A 16,925-nucleotide genomic window follows, 5' to 3' on the forward strand; every position below is an offset into this window, starting at 1 on the left:
GTTTGTTGCCTTTTGGCAATTTTCCCTTATGAAATTTTGACAAAATCACTCGACTGACGTCTCGTAATTTAACTGTCAAAATTTAATTCGCGAAAATGTCCAGGCAACAAACTTTCATAATAGTCGAAAATATTGCCGGCAAAATTTTCTCTCTTATGATATTATATACGAAAATATTTTCACAAACGTTTTTTGTTATATTATGAAAAAAGTCTTCTTTCTTATCATGGGCATAATATGTAAGAAAAACAGATTTTATTTTGAAGTTTTAATAATGAAAATAATACAAAAATTATTTTTAACTTCTGCAATTTCTATCTTAGTAAATAAAACAAGAATAAATACAAATTTTTCATCACATTTAAAAACTTAAAACATATATTTCAAAAAATATTTTTGTAATGATGGCATTACTTAGTTGATATTTTCGACATCAGTTCCTTCACCTTTTCTTTCACTTCCTGTACAGTCTCTGGATTTCCATATGTTTCCTCGAACATTTTGTACTTCAAAAATAAAGATTTCAAACTCTTCACGGGCAAATGTTGAGAAACTGAGCGATCCAAAACTTGCCTAAAAAAATTTAAATAAGAAACTAAATCAATGTATCATTTATAAAGTAATCAACAGAAAACTAACAAGGCGCAACAATGGCGTAAGTCAGTAATTGGTGTGACAAAACTAAGATTTCGAATAATTTTGTACTCTGAGGGCCAGTTTCTCATATTGAGTTCAACTAAAGTTTAACTTGAACCTTTAGTGAACGATAGTTGAAGCCAAAATCGTCTTTCTCAATTCCCGTTCAAAAGATTTTGGTGGTTTAAAGTACCATATGAACGCTGAAATGAACTGAATGAAGGTTACTATATTGTAAGATTGGTAAAAAGTCAAAGACGGTCATGGCTGGGACATGTTCAGCGACAAGAAGATACGAAAACGACAAAGAAGATATTACAGTGGAAGCCGGTAGGAAGGAGAAAGAAGAGAAGGCCCAGGACGAGATGGTTGGATGACGTGGAAGACGACCTGAAAACCATTAATAAAGACAATGGAGGAGAAGGGCACAAGAGAGATCTGAATGAAAGATGAACGCTCAAATTCAAGCTTTCAGAATCCAGTTCAGATGATTTCAGACATTACGCATGCGTAGTATTATCTACTGCAATTTATTATAAATAATATAAACAGATAAACAATATTTTTTGTGCGGTGCGTAAATATAAAACCAAGGCGCTTTTCCTACGCGCGATTAATTTTCCACGCTCGAAACATGGAAACTCCACAAACGTTCGGAAAAGTTTATTCAGCAAACGACCAGGCTGGCCTTGTGATTTGTTTATTTTCGTTGCAAAACTCAATAGGGCGGGAAATATAATAGGGATGCTTGAAATCAAATGGTAAGTCCCTTGGAATCAACGGTATACGCGGAATCAATACATTATCTTCATTATATTTTTCCTTGATAACATATAACAGAACATAAATAATTTTAAAAATAAAAATGTATAGGTACCATTTTTATTCAGTTGCAATGCTAAGGCAAAACAATCTTATTTTTCACTTAGAACAGGGAACGCAGTCCAGCACTCTGAATCGACGATTTTCGACTCTTATTGGAGTCATCATCGGAGAGACGTAGGCCTGCTGCTCTCTGCTCGAAGTGAGCAAACCTTGAAAGTTTATCCCCACATTGCAACTGACGTGAATGGATTAGGTGACTAGCGTCATCTGGCAATTGAAAGGTAAAGTTTTCAATCCTAATAGCAACATTAATAATATTAAAAAATATTAAAAATATTACTAAAAGATTTTTAAATTGAAAACTTATTGGTCCATTTCCCTGGTAACACCTTCAAGGCTTCTAAAATTTGCAAGCCAGATGGATGCTGCAGTGAAGACAAAGGGAGGGAATTCTAAAAAGTTGCAATTAACAACCCCCGTCTGCAGCTTGGTATTTATGGAAATGTGGGGATAAACTTTCAAGGTTTGGTCACTTCGAGCAGAGAGCAGCAGGCCTACGCCTCTCCGATGATGACTCCAATAAGAGTCGAAAATCGTCGATTCAGAGTGCTGGACTGGGCTCTCTGTTCTAAGTGAAAAATAAGATTGTTTTGTATTCGCATTGCAACTGAATAATAATGGTATACATTTTTATTTTAGTTTACAGTAGTATTACTCCTATAGAGTAACTAGGTCCATTTTCCGTTGGAACTTTACCAAGCTGCAGACGGGGGTTATGAATTGCAACTTTTTAGAATTGCCTCCCTTTGTCTTCACTGCAGCATCCATCTGACTTGCAAATTTTAGAAGCCTTGGAGGTGTTACCAGGGAAATGGACCAATAAGTTTTCAATTTAAAAATCTTTTAGTAATATTTTTAATATTTTTTAATATTATTAATGTTGCGATTAGGATTGAAAACTTTACCTACATAAATAATTTTATTAATTATTGATAAAATAGGAAATGAAGAATTATGGCACAGTCTTACCAACTTAGAAACCTTCGTGGGCTCATACCCAACAACTTTACTAAAAATCATCTCGTGATCAAATGCATAGTTTACGATTATATAAAGGACATTCACACAAACATTCATTTTTATATATTGTTATGATCTGCTTTTTATTAATTTTATCTTAATTATTATTTATCTGATTAATTATTTAATTGTCGCAAATCATACATAAAAATGAATAAAAAATCTCAGGGTGCCTTTTTATACTATTAAAAAAAATCTAAATTATCTCACGTTATAACGTGTGATCCAAAATTATTGTCACCATAGGTGGCTCTGAACGACAGAGATAGCTATACAGTGCATGTCTATTATTATTTCAGATATACTTTCCAGTTTACGTCAACCAATACTTCTTGTCAGTGTACGTCAACTTAACAAGAAAAGTTAGGTTATGTAGAGATGTTGGTGGTGGAAATACACAGCATCTTCTTTGATTTTATTTATTATTGTTAAGTACTTATAATTTTGTTAATTCTTTTTATTTTTATAAAGGTTTGGACTCATTTTTTATGTTTTACAATGTTAATCAAAATTAATTGATAAACCAATGATATAAATTCAGATTAAAACAAGACATACGTAATTTTTTGCAGCGATAGCTTTGATCCCAATAATTGTGGATCGCTCGTTACTTATCTTCTCTCGTGGGTTCAGTATCTCTTAGTTGATCCTAATCGGGATAAAATAGGGACACGAAATAAAGCCAAATATAAAATAAACATACATAATTGTCTTTTATTTATCAAAATCGATACTCTAAAATATATCAAATCTAAAACCTGTGGACACAGATGTCCGAATGAAATTTCTACCATTTATATTTATTCTAGTTAAAAAAATATTTATCGGTTTGTTTCCGATGACTTTAGTACAACAAAATAAACAAAACCAAATTATGTATTCGCAAGATTAGCTATACTCCCTATTTACTTTCTGAAATATTGGAATTTTAATTCCTACGCTTTTTACTCAAAATCTTAGTTCCCGAACATAAAAATATCTTTCACATAAGTTGATTGACCTTTTGCTTCAAATACTCTGATGTCTTCTCGTGACCCAAAAACAGCTCTCCCTCGTTGACTATGTTAAAGGCTACTCATCGAAGCCCTCTCCGTTCTCCAGCTTCAAAACTATCAGCATACCAGCACCAATTCTCCAACAAGCCGGGCCTCTTTTGACACGTACTCGATTCAAACAAAACTCCAAAAATTCTCTGCTCTCCTTCTCACAATAATACAGAATCAAAGAGGTATTTCGTCTCAATTTGATCTGTCTATCGTTCCACTTTTCAACACTATTCTCCACTATCAAACAGCCACTGGTACTTGCTAACTATCTATCCACGAAAACGTCGAACTGCTCCTCAGCGATGCCAAAAACATAATGACTTCTTTTTCAAACTCTCTCAATCATTCAAACTACCTTTCCCCTTCCAACTTGCCAAGAATCAGAAACAATCTTTTCCATTCGACAAACAAACAGTCATTTTCAAAATTATTCCGACCATCCTAATTACTTTCGGGGAAACTCTACAACATTTACTCGTGTTGAACAAAGATATTAAAATTCCAAACTTTCTTTTTAAACCACTTTCCCAGAAAGTGATAATTACATCTACCTGTGGATTCTATAGTTCTCGTAATAAACAATCTATTTTCATTTTAAATCTAAATACATCGTCCTTTTCACTTTAATTATTCACAAAAGTCTTTAATGGTTCATCGGAAAGCTCATTAAAAAGAGAAATCCACTTACATCCAAACTAAATTCTAATAAATATTTACAGCTCAATATACAGGGTGTATCAAATTTATGTGCCCGCGTTATTTAAAAAAAATTTAATTTAATTTTTATTTTGCCTTTGATTGATAAAATTGAAAACACAATAATATAGATACCCAATATTTACCTAGCTTCATCGATCTTCCCTTTTTTAACTAATTGGTCAACGTACATCGTCCAAATCGTCACTTTTTTTGGATCCGAACTTAGAATTGCTTCAAATATATGTGAACCATAATGTGGTTCTCCATAATTGAATTCCATAAGAGCAAACTGAACGATTATATCCAATTCTGCAACAGATATAACTAAGATATAGGAAAGTAATAAAAGATTAACAACTGTAGTTGATTATAACCTTAGATTAACGAAACCGAAACGAATCGTTTCTAAGATTATAACAAACCGGCCTGGATCCCGCGTACCAAAAAAAGTTTATTAATAGCAAGCTGAAAATTTGTTAATAGCTTAAGGGTGTCTAGTCGGATAAACTTTGATGTATGGGAACACTGGAACAGGGTAAGTTGTAATTGTGGAACGTGATTTTAATTGTGGAAGGTATCATCCTGACAAGTTTATAATTGTGAAAACTAGCAGGTTGTTTTTAAGTTTATTCAATAGTAAACTTTATATAGAATAGAAAAGTAGGCTATAAAAAACTTTATATAACATATGAAAAAATGTTTGTCCGACAAATATAATGGGCATTTTAATAAGTCCGACACGTAGAACATGTCAAATGACAGGAATTATGCTGGTTGTAAATAGCGGTCTGATTTTTGCATGAGAGTTTAATGAAAGGGTAACAAATCAATTGGAAGTTCTGTCCGACAAAATACATGGAACGTTTTCGTAGTCTGACGTTGGAAACGTGTAACCTGTTCTACAATTAAAACTTCCCCTATTCCAGTGTTCCCATACATCAAAGTTTGTCCGACTAGACACCGTTAAGCTATTAACAAATTTTCAACTTGCTATTAATAAACTTTTTTTTGGTACGCGGGATCAGGCCTAATGTACAGTAAGTTGTATCCATATCGTCGCTGATTTGCAAAAAGGTGCCAAGTGACATTTTATTCAAAAGAGGGGTTATGTGCAAAAATGATAGGTACGAAGGTTCTACCTATTCTGTAAAAAGGGGTCAAGTGTATTACTTATTGTTGTTGAGATGCTGTTACTGTTGTGCCAAGTAACATTTTTTTAAACTGGTTGTGTAAAAAAGGTCCACTTAGTAAAAATATAAAAATGTTACTTGGCCCCTTTTTGCAAATCAGCGACGATATGGAAAACTTTTTTTTTATTAATTTTACGAAGAAAAGTTATTCTTCATAAAAAGCTCTGCATGGTCCAAAACCTAAGATTCAACCATCAGATATCAAATCTTATAAATATTATACGAGGAGGTTAAAAAAATATGAATTTCGCTCAAGTAGCTTTATTTTTCATAATATTGAAAATTGCTATTATGAAAAGTTGTTTGGAAATAAGAACTACATTCTAATCTGCAATTACACCCTTCTAATTGAAAAAAAAAATTTTTTTTAAATTATATAAAACCAACATTATTTTCAGTGATTTCAATTCTGATAACTCTTTTATTATTAATTTTACGAAAAAAGTGATTCTTAATAAAAAGTTCTGCAGTCTAAAAGCTAAAATACAACCATCTTGTATCAAATGTTATTAATTTTATACGAGGTATGTCAAAAAAGATAAATTTAGATCAAAAGTAAAGTACTTTTATAGTTCAGAATATTTCAATTAGAAGGATGTAATTACATATTAAAACATAATTTTTAATTCTAAAGAACTTTTCATAATAACAATTTTCGATATTGTGAAAAATAAAGGTATTTTACTCTTGAGCGAAATTCATATTTTTTGACATACCTCCTATAAAATTGATAAAATTTGATATAAGGTAGTTATATTTTAGGTTTTAGATAATGAAGAACACTTTATAAAGATTAACTTTTTTCGTAAAATTGGTAATTTTACTTATTTTAATTAAAATAGGTAACTGAATATAATGTTAGTTATCCATAATAATTTAAGGAAAATTTTCAATTTTTTTTTTTTAATTAGAAGAATGTAGTTCTTGATTCCAAACAACTTTTCTTAATAACAATTTTCAATATTGTGAAAAATAAAGCTACTTTACTCTTGAGTGAAATTCATATTTTTGACCCACCTCGTATAATATTCATAAAATTTGATATCTGATGGTTGAATCTTAGGTTTTGGACCATGCAGAGCTTTTTATGAAGAATAACTTTTTTTCGTAAAATTAATAATAAAAAAGTTTTCCATAGGGATACAACTTACAAGAACATACTGTATATCATGAAATTAACAACAATCGCAGAAAAGTTAAATATTGACTAAGCATACAGAAGTAAAAACTTCGTTTGTACAATGGTATATAAAGTTTGTTAAAAAACTATTAAAAAGTCATCCAAATGGATTGACAAACGTTTTCGATCTAGATCAGATCATCTTCAGTGCCTAGAACGAAGTATTTCCACGTTAGAATGAATGCAAAAGGTTAAAATTGTGACTAGTTAAAGAAAAAATGTGATAAATACTTACGTTCTGCTTAGTAGATGAAACTAGTAACCTTATAAAATTGGTAAAATCGAGAAATATGATTTAAATTAAATATTTACTACTTACGCATTTTCTTTATCGTTATAGATTTTAAGGCAGCATCCTTTAAATTCCTAGCTTCTTTGAATTTATCCAACATATAATAAATTTTGGCAACCTCAATCCACATGTGAGAGTTTTGCTTATGTTTATTCCTAACTTTCTTAATTTTTTCTTCCATCTCAGCTATTTGGCCTGACTCAGCTAATATTCGAATTGTTTCTAAATAAATTTTTAAATCATCATTGCATTTAACAGCTTCTTCAAATACTTTGCTAAATGATTCCTAAAAGAAATTATGTATGGGTGATTCCATTTTTTCAAATCATTCAATTTTGGATCAAAAAAACTTTTGGATCTCCGATTTGTTTGAAAATTGGTATATTGCATCTGCGGGATGTAGAAATAAAACATTTAAGGTCGAATTGTCTTCTTCTATTTTCTCAAAATGTTATTTTAGGCGATTTTACAGTGATTTGGTATTTATTTAAACAAATTTGCATTTTCTATTGTCAAATATCAATGGAAAACACAATATTTTAATAGAAGGGACTCAAAAATGTCATTATATAGCATTATAACAAGTTATTTTGATTCAAAACAAGTTTTTGATCAAATTTTATAGTGTAGAAAAGGTTAAAATACCTTTTATTTTCCTCCATTCCCAAAATACATCATAATCGATTTGGCTGAAAATTAGCCCACAGATAGCCAAAACATATGACATTAAGTGGTTAGAAGGATTTAAATTATGTTATAATACCAAAAAAATACAAAATAATACAAAAAAGTTACATGCAATATCATAGTCAAAAATATAGGCGTCTACTCTAAGTACAATTAACTCGGAAAATATCGACCTCACGACAAAAATTGTTAAAAAGAAATTGTAATAATTGTAAATACGATTTATCTGGAACAATTTCAGTTCCTACCATTTTTGTCGAAAAGTTAAAAATGGCGGAGATATTGAGCAAAAACGGTTCCCCTTTAAAATCAAAATTTCGGCTAACGTAACGGAGGAATTCATTCGCGATTTTAAATTTAGGCTACTATTGACCCCCCTAAAGATTTGAAAAATAAAATTTTTGGGCAGCTCGGCATGCAAGGTCAAATGCTATCCCGACTGGACTAATATACTATTAAGTCTGATATGATTGCATGTACAGTAGGAAAAATGAAAGAATACCCATGAACGATCACATCAATCACTTATTTTGTATTTGCTGTTTTTTCTATAACAAACGTTTGTTATTTATAGAAAAAGACAGCAAATACAAAATAAGTGATTGATGTGATCGTTCATGGGTATTCTTTCATTTTTCCGACTGTACCTTTTTTGGTTTTGTAATATAATTCAAATGTAATATAATACAAACTATACCTTTTTTGGTTTTGTAATATAATTCAAATCGTTCTAACCACTTAAAGTCCTATGTTTTGGCTATATGTGGGCAAATCTCAGCCAAATCGATTGTGATGTATTTTAGAAATGGAGGAAAATGTAAAATGTCGTTTTCTACACAATAAAATTTGATCAAAAACTTATTTTGAATCAAAATAACTTCTATTAAAAAAAGTCCCTTCTATTAAAATATTATTTTTTCCATTGATAATTTACGATAGAAAATGCAAATTTGTTTAAATAAACACCAAATCACTGTAAAATCGCATAAAATAACATTTTGAGAAAAAAAAATAAGATGAAGACTTTTTGACCTTAAATATCTTATTTTTATGTCCCGCAGAAGCTATACACCAAGTTTCAGAAAATCGGAGATCCAAAAGTTTTTGCCTGAGTGATTTGACATGGAATGACCATATATTCATGAATAAGGTATTAAATCTATGTCGTATGACTGTAGACTGTAGATATCGTCCCTACTTTTTATTAAGTTTATTACAAAGAATTAAGTATCTACAACTATCCATATTCAAGATTAAGGGGATGGGTACGTATTTTCGGCTACAATGGTATTTAAATGGGGATTCATTTTTTTCGAATTCTGAGAAAAATAATAAGTATTTTTGAAAAATTTAAACGCAGAATGAAAGATTACGTTCTTACCGAGGGCCGAAAGTCCCTGAAAACTTCTATAATGTTTATTTTAATAAGTTACAGGGGTGAAAAACTAAGAGAAAATGTAGTGTGATTTTTAATTTCAAATATCTCATTCAAAAGAAACTTTTTGTTCATTCTAAGGGACTTTCGGCCCTCGGTAATAAAGTCTTTAATTCTGCGTTTAAATTTTTCAAAAATACTTATTAGTTTTCTCAGGATTCGAAAAAAATAATTACATCTAAAATACATTGAAAATTTTGACAGGCGTCAAAATGTTCCTTTTTTCTTAAGACTGTATCGATTATGAATCTCTATGACTTAAAGCCTCTTTACACCAACAATAAATTAAGGCCATGAGAACCAGAGTGGCCTAACCATTGATATAAAAACACCCAGGATAGAACATATGAGCAAAATTCTGGCGTCCAAAGTAGCTGATAAAAGTAGCTAATAACCTGACATAACAATGGCCGACTCTTGGTTTCCGGAATAATTTCTTGATTTACCAACAGGAATGCATTAAATTATTGACTTAATATTTCCTTAATACATAATGTTACCTGTTTTACAATGTATTTTACATTAAAATGTCACCAAATAAAATATTTATTATTTATTAACCACAAAAACACCTGTCAACGCCAACTTCACGTCAGAAATTGTAAACAGTATGTGACGTCAGTTCCGTCGCAGATCAGTTGCATGTAAAATTATACACAGTTAGACCGCTTGGGCCTAACTGATAAGAACATTACTTTACATAATCAAGAAAAATGACCAGAGACTAACAATGTTTGATTGTGTTAATAGTTGTATGTTGACCGAGATGATTCTAGGTCAACATACAATGACTAATAACAGTCGGATATTGTTAGTCTTTATTGTATTATTATTGTATTGTATTGTATTATTTATTGCATTACTATATTGTTTCCGTTTAATTTTGTATTAGGGATAGAATTATTGTATATTTGTTATTGCAACTGGCTGAATGATTAGTAGTCTGGGCAGATTATCGAATAATAGGCCATTTTTGGGAAAAGTTATTTACCAGCAATTTTATTACTGGAATCGAATCTTATGATTGTTTATATTAATAATATAGGTATGCAAAGTCCGCAGATAGTGTGCACTTTTTTTATAAACAAAATGGCGCCCGAAAATCGTGTTTTTTTTTCAATTTTTGCTCTATAACTCAAAAGATTTTAACTTTAAACCAAAAGCACCCAAATAAAAATTCACCGTAATTAAATTCTGCATAGAGGCGTGTTTTTCCCGATTTACTTCGACGAAAATTTTCCCCGGAAAATGCGGGTTTTTCCAACAAAATCTATAATTTTCAACTCAAATTTTACATAAGTAATTGTTCATCAATAATTAAATAACTTGGTAACATAAAAGCTCTTTTCATATAGATTATAATTCCAGAAGATGGAAATTGAATGAACAGTTTAGCAACAATTCAATTGTTAATTAAAAATTTACGGTCGCTATAATAACCACAATAATTAAAGACACTGTACTTATCTAATATACTTTACAGAATTGAAATTGGACTATTTATGGGCCTCAGGCATATTTTAAAATTATAAACAATTATTCGGCTTATAAACAAATGGAATATCTCGTGAAATATTAAATTAAATTAAATGATGAAAACGGTATTGGAAAGAAAGCGGCAGGACGCTTCTTTTAAAAGAAAAAACGTTTAATTGTCATGAGTGGTTCCTGAGATACAACCGGTCAAAGTTGAGCGGCATTTACGGCAAAGATATAAACAATAGGATCATAATTTTTGAACCATCACCTTTTTATTTCGGTCGTCTTTCTCCACACCAATTTTCATATCTTTATTTCAACTGAGAATATTTGTGTTTTTAACGTTAAAAGGTACACTTGTAGTAAGTTTATTTAAAAAAAGTCTACAACTGGAAAAAATATGTAGTTTTGTTTTCTTATAAATAAATTAATCTATTATAACAAAACAAAAGCAAGTTTGATATTTAATAATGCGTTACTTGGGAACAAAAAAAGAATGAAGAAAATTGCTCCATGGGAAGCCGAGAAAATGCATTTTTTTTTAACGTATACCGATTTTGAACTTTGAGATTACATTTTCTCCAACCTAATTTTTGATTGGAATTTTGCTATTTTTGGCAAGTTTCACTCGTAATATCGATAGTTTTTATTATAATAATATATGTTATGAGTATTTTAAAGATATGAAAATTGGTGTGGAGAAAGAGGACCGAAATAAAAAGGTGATGGTTCAAAAATTATAAGCCTATTGTTTATATCTTTGCCGTAAATGCCGGTCAACTTTGACCGGTTGTATCTCAGGAACCACTCATGACAATTAAACGTTTTTCTTTTAAAAGAAGCGTCCTGCCGCCTTCTTTCCAATACCGTTTTTATCATTTAATTTAATTTAATATTTCCCGAGAGATTCTATTTGTTTATAAGCCAAAAAATTGTTTATAATTTTAAAATATTCCTGAGGCCGCTTAAATAGTCCAATTTCAATTCTGTAAAGTTCATTAGATAGGTACCGTGTCTTTTTATACAAAAATCATAGTTATTCTTAGGTATTATAATTATTGTGGTTATTACTGCGACCGTAAATTTTTAATTAACAAGTCAATTGTTGCTAAACTGTTCATTCAATCTTCATCTGCTTCTGGAATTATAATCTATATAAAAAGAGCTTTTATATTACCAAGTTATTTAATTATTGATAAACAGTTACTTATCTAAAATTTTAGTTGAAAATTAAAGATTTTGTTGGAAAAACCCGCATTTTCCGGGGAAAATTTTCGTCGAAGTAAATCGGGAAAAACACGTCTCTATGCAGAATTTAATTACAGTGAATTTTTATTTGGGTGTTTTTGGTGTAAAATCTTTGGAGTTATAGAGCAAAAATTGAAAAAAAAACGGGCGCCATTTTGTTTATAAAAAAAGTAGCACACTATCTGCGGACTTTGCATATCTATATTATTAATACATACAATAATAAGATTCGATTCCAGAAATAAAATTGCTGGTAAATAACTTTTCCTTGTATTTTGCTAATTTGCCCAGAGTATAGTGTCTATGCCATTAAATAAAAAAAAACCACTCTGGTTCTGCAGACATTTATCGGGCGTTTGCTTTGCAAATTATACAAAGCACAGATTTGATATTTTCCTCAAACGTAAGAAATGTTCGGATTTCTATTAATGACATATAATAAATAAACCCAAACTTACGTTAGTTCCGTACGTGTTTTCAAAGTTCAGTAAGGTTATCCAGATGTTAAAGCGTTCATCAACATAAGTATAGTTAATATTTTCCAGGGCCCGCTTTGCAACGGCTCTTGCCTTCTCGAATTCTGTAGCCTAAAATAATAAAAAAGGGCGTAGGGACAGTGTCAAAAAAGTATGAACTACCTCAATAAATTTAAATGTTATGGTTATTTAAATGTAACCTCGACACCGTAAGGTACAAGAGGACGGCTTAAGTAAGTAGGTAGGTTATTTAAATGTTGTTATATTTGTTGTTGTTATGGTTATTTGAAACAACCAACACACACCGAACAACAGACAGGAGAGATCAAAGAACTGCAAGTACAAAATACCCTGTGGGTGCAACGATTTCTATATGAGAGAAACTGCAAGACCAATAAGCGTCAGGATCAACCAACATGAAACATACATAGTCCAAGTAATGAATGTCCAGTAGGACAAAACCTCGCAATTTTTGCAGAATGGATCGATTTGCTTGAAATTTTGAGAATAAGTAGTGGATAGTCCAAGGATTAAAATCTATATGATGCCGAAAGGTGCTTTTATCATGGGGTGGTTGCCACCCCATCTCGGGGGTGGAAATTTTTTATTACATTTTGACCGCAAAAGTTGGTAAAAACATTCATTCTAAGCAAAAAACGTTCTATACATTTTTTTAATAAAATTAATAGTTTTCGATTTATTCGCATTAGGAAGTGTTAGTTTTATATCGAAAAAAGAATGTGTGTGTACCTTGTACGCACGTAAGAAGTTATACTCCTATAATATGATTTCAGCGAAATAAAATATTTTTAACAGTTTATTTTTATTTTATTAAATATTAAACTGAGTTTAATAGTTACTTACCACTTTCCAAAAATCCAAAAATTAAAAAAAAAACAGCAATTATCCGCATCTGAACCCAGGACCTCTCGATTCGTAGTCGAATGCTGTACCAACGAGGCTACGACGGCATTGTTTTGACGGTTTCTCGGACATTATGACAAACCACGGTAACAAATTGACGAAGTGAAGTATTAAAGTAAAATGTTTTAATAATACGTATTACCTTACTCCCGACGAAGACAAATCCAAAGACACAAAAATTATATTAAATATATTTACTAAAAACACTAATATATTTTTTCCACACCTTTTTTGTACTGATACATATAACTTAAAAGATTTAGCAAGGAATAACATACTGTCTCTGTGCGCATGCGCGCAGAATAAAAATTCACTCCCTATCGCGCCTAAAGCAGTATAACTTCCAAAATCAATATTTTTAATAAGTTTTCTGCTAATTACTCCAAAAGTTTTCGTTTTATCAAAACAACTTTACTTAACAAAGTACCTTTTAAAAAAGTAAACCAAACTTTTTTGAAAAATTTAAACGCAGAATGAACGATTACGTTATTACCGAGGGCCAAAAGTCCCTTAGAATAAATAAAAAGTTTCTTTTGAATGAAATATTTGCAATTAAAAATCACATTAAATTTTCTGTTTTATTTTCACCCCAGTAACTTATTAAAATAAACATTATAGAAGTTTTCAGGGACTTTCGGCCCTCGGTAATAATGTAATCTTTCATTATGTGTTTAAATTTATCAAAAATATTTATTAGTTTTCTCAGAATTGGAAAAAAATTCAAACTTTTAAAATACATTGAAAATTTTGACATGCGACATTTTGCGCCTTTCCTCTCAAAAGTAAATTACGAATTTTTATGTTATTTACTTACAGCGACATGGAAGGCCATGTACTGCAACCATAGTTTGGATGAATTTGGACTGGCAAGAAGCAACCTATCGAAATGTTCAGCACTTTCGGGAGCTTTAGTGGGATCCGCCAACTCTTTCTCGATTTGCCTTATACGCTCTTCTTCCTCTTTCGCCTGTTGAGCTCTTTCTGATGCTGATAGCTTCTTCTTTTTTACAGTTGTTTCCTAAAAGTACATATCGGACAATTAATTGTAGTTGTCTAAGGAGGTTTTCAAAAGGGTGTCAATTTCTAAAACTACATACTTCAAACAGTAGACTGAACAGTGAATCAATTTATTTATCCATTAATTTTCTACCATATTAATTTAGTTTCTTACTTAAACTCTATGTTAAGGCAGGTATTGCCGAGAAATGTATTTAATTGAGATTTAGCACTTTTCACAGCCCCTCTTCATCACAAGTCCACCCCAATGTAGAGATCAGGGAGGAATTAATTTCTAGGTGATTACCGATATAAGTATAGAAATTGATGTGACAATAGTTTGTAATTGAAAAGCAATAGCATTGTTTAATTAAAAAGTAATATGTAGTCATCGCGACCGTCATCGCTTCGAAGAAATACATTTTTGAAGTGAAAACTTTTTGAGGGACGTTGTGCACTTTTTGGATGAGAAAAAAATATTAAATTGGCGACCGTCATCGCTTCGACGAAATAAATTTTAGAAGTGAAAATATTATTAGGTACGTTGTGCAATTTTTAGATGGGAAAAAAGTATTGAATTAGCGACCGTCATCGCTTCGACGAAATAAATATTTGAAGTAAAAACTTCTTGAGGGAAAAAAGTATTAAATTAGCGACCGTCATCGCGACCATCATCGCTTCTACGAAATAAATATATGAGGTGAAAATTTCTTGAGGGACGTTGTGCACTTTTTGGATGCGGAAAAAGTATTGAATTTCATATTGACATCACGTCGCTGAAATAAATTTTGTACGTATATAAATTATGTGTATGTACAGTAGTCGGCAGCATGGCAAGCAGTTCAAACGTATTTAGTGAGCTTACAGTGAATACGAATCTAAAATGTTATAAGTGTAACAGAAAATGTGTGAATGGTATTAAATGTATTGGATGTAATACATTTATGCATTTTAAATGTGCTAACGTTGACGAAAATAATCCAGTCAGTGATTTTAAATGTGACCAATGTGATATACCGGAAGCTGTATTCTTCGACGCAATGGAGGAGACTGCTGGCGGTAAGATTGATCCAAAAATTTTTATCTACATAATTAAACAAAAAGACTGCCTAATACATGAACTGAGAGATAAAATTATTATTTTAAATAAACAAATTGAATTAATGAAGAAAGTGGATTCCGATATTCAATCTTTTTCAAGTAAAGATAGGTTGGTCAACAAAAACACAAACACGAAAGAAGCTAATCACAATTTAATGAGTGTATCTACTAACAACAAACAAAAAGCAGGGAATTCCAAAACAATTAGAACTGATAATAATATCGTTTCCAAACCTGACCAACGATTCGACAATGTTGAAACGTACAGCAATGTTGCAAAGAGATCTAACTCATCAAGGGAAGGGGGGAAGAACTTAACAGTTTCTCATCAAAAATTAGCGCGAGCGGTGGAAGAAGCCGAGACAAAATGTGTGCTTGAATTCTATCAGAATTTAGGACAAAATCCGACAAATTCTGAAGATAATAATTTAAGATCTATTCCCGGTGTTCCAGGCAACAGCAATGTGGACAGCGATGGTTTCCGCAAAGTTATCAGGAAGCACAAAAGGAAATTTGGTACTGGAGACGGGGACGAAATGTTTTATGGCAAAGAAGAAAATAAAAACCGTAAAATATGGTTATACATATCCAATATTCCTGACTATAACTGCAGAAGACGTTAAGATATTTCTTCAGAAACATGCAAACTCCACTGATCCGCAAATAAAATCACTTCCCACACTTAGTAATAGAAAAGACAATAAATCGTTCATGATAGGAGTTGAACCAGAGCTAAAAGAACAAATATATGACGTTGCCTTTTGGCCAAAAAACGTTTCGTTTGAACGATTTAATTTTAGATTAGGTAAACGGTTTCTAGGGGATCAGATTGACAAAACATATGTGCAACAGGGACAACCCAATTCTTTTTTGGAAGTTTAAATCCACGAGAGACTCTTTCCAATAACAATCAAACGTTCTTAAAGATAGTGCAGCTTAATGCACAATGTCTTACAAACAAAATGATAAATTTGGAACTATTGGTATTGAAGGAATCACCTGATATTTTAAGTATAGCCGAACACTGGTGTTCAGAAGATAATATGCAATATATGGTTCTTGATGACTACGTAAACGCTTCATATTACTGTCGGACAAGCTATATTCATGGTGGAAGCTGTATTTATGTGAAAAGTGGTCTTAAATATCAACCGGTAGATATATCTCGTTTTAGTGAAGAAATGATTTGTGAGTGTTGTGCCATAACTTTTGTGAGTTCAAATCGCAAAGTGTGTGTGATAAGCATTTATAGGCCTGCAGGAGGTAACGTTGATCAATTTTTTATTAAATTACAACATATTTTGGAATTTTGTAGCAATTCTTATCAAGACCTTTTCGTATGCGGAGATTTAAATGTTGATTATTTGTCAAATTATGTGCAGAAACAAATCTTACATGATGTTATAGTTAGTTATAACTTGAAAATTACTTCTGTGGACCCTACGAGGATTTTCACAAATAAATTAGGACATACATCATCCACTAAAATTGACTACATGTTAACAAATGTTAATATTGATTTTTGTAAATCTAATGTATACGAGGGTCATTTCAGCGATCATAAAATTTTTACACTTACAATTGAATCCAATAATGTAAATTTTCATAAAACAGAAAGAAGGATACATTGT

General features: G+C 31.2%; 1 protein-coding gene across 1 annotated transcript in view; it reads right to left on the bottom strand.

Annotated features, from left to right (window-relative positions):
- Positions 1–253: 253 nt before the first annotated feature.
- The window catches only part of LOC114333768 (protein RRP5 homolog), a 113,159-nt gene continuing 96,487 nt past the window's right edge, over positions 254–16,925 (bottom strand). The window contains exons 16-20 of the mRNA XM_028283761.2: positions 14,012–14,215; positions 12,256–12,384; positions 6,976–7,234; positions 4,430–4,595; positions 254–573 (exon numbers count right to left, since the gene is read on the bottom strand). Coding sequence (XP_028139562.1) covers positions 411–573; positions 4,430–4,595; positions 6,976–7,234; positions 12,256–12,384; positions 14,012–14,215 — 921 coding nt within the window. The 3' untranslated portion in view covers positions 254–410. The remainder of the gene's footprint in view (positions 574–4,429; positions 4,596–6,975; positions 7,235–12,255; positions 12,385–14,011; positions 14,216–16,925) is intronic.

This window comes from Diabrotica virgifera, chromosome 1 (genome assembly GCF_917563875.1).
Source record: "Diabrotica virgifera virgifera chromosome 1, PGI_DIABVI_V3a".
Taxonomy (NCBI): domain Eukaryota; kingdom Metazoa; phylum Arthropoda; class Insecta; order Coleoptera; family Chrysomelidae; genus Diabrotica; species Diabrotica virgifera.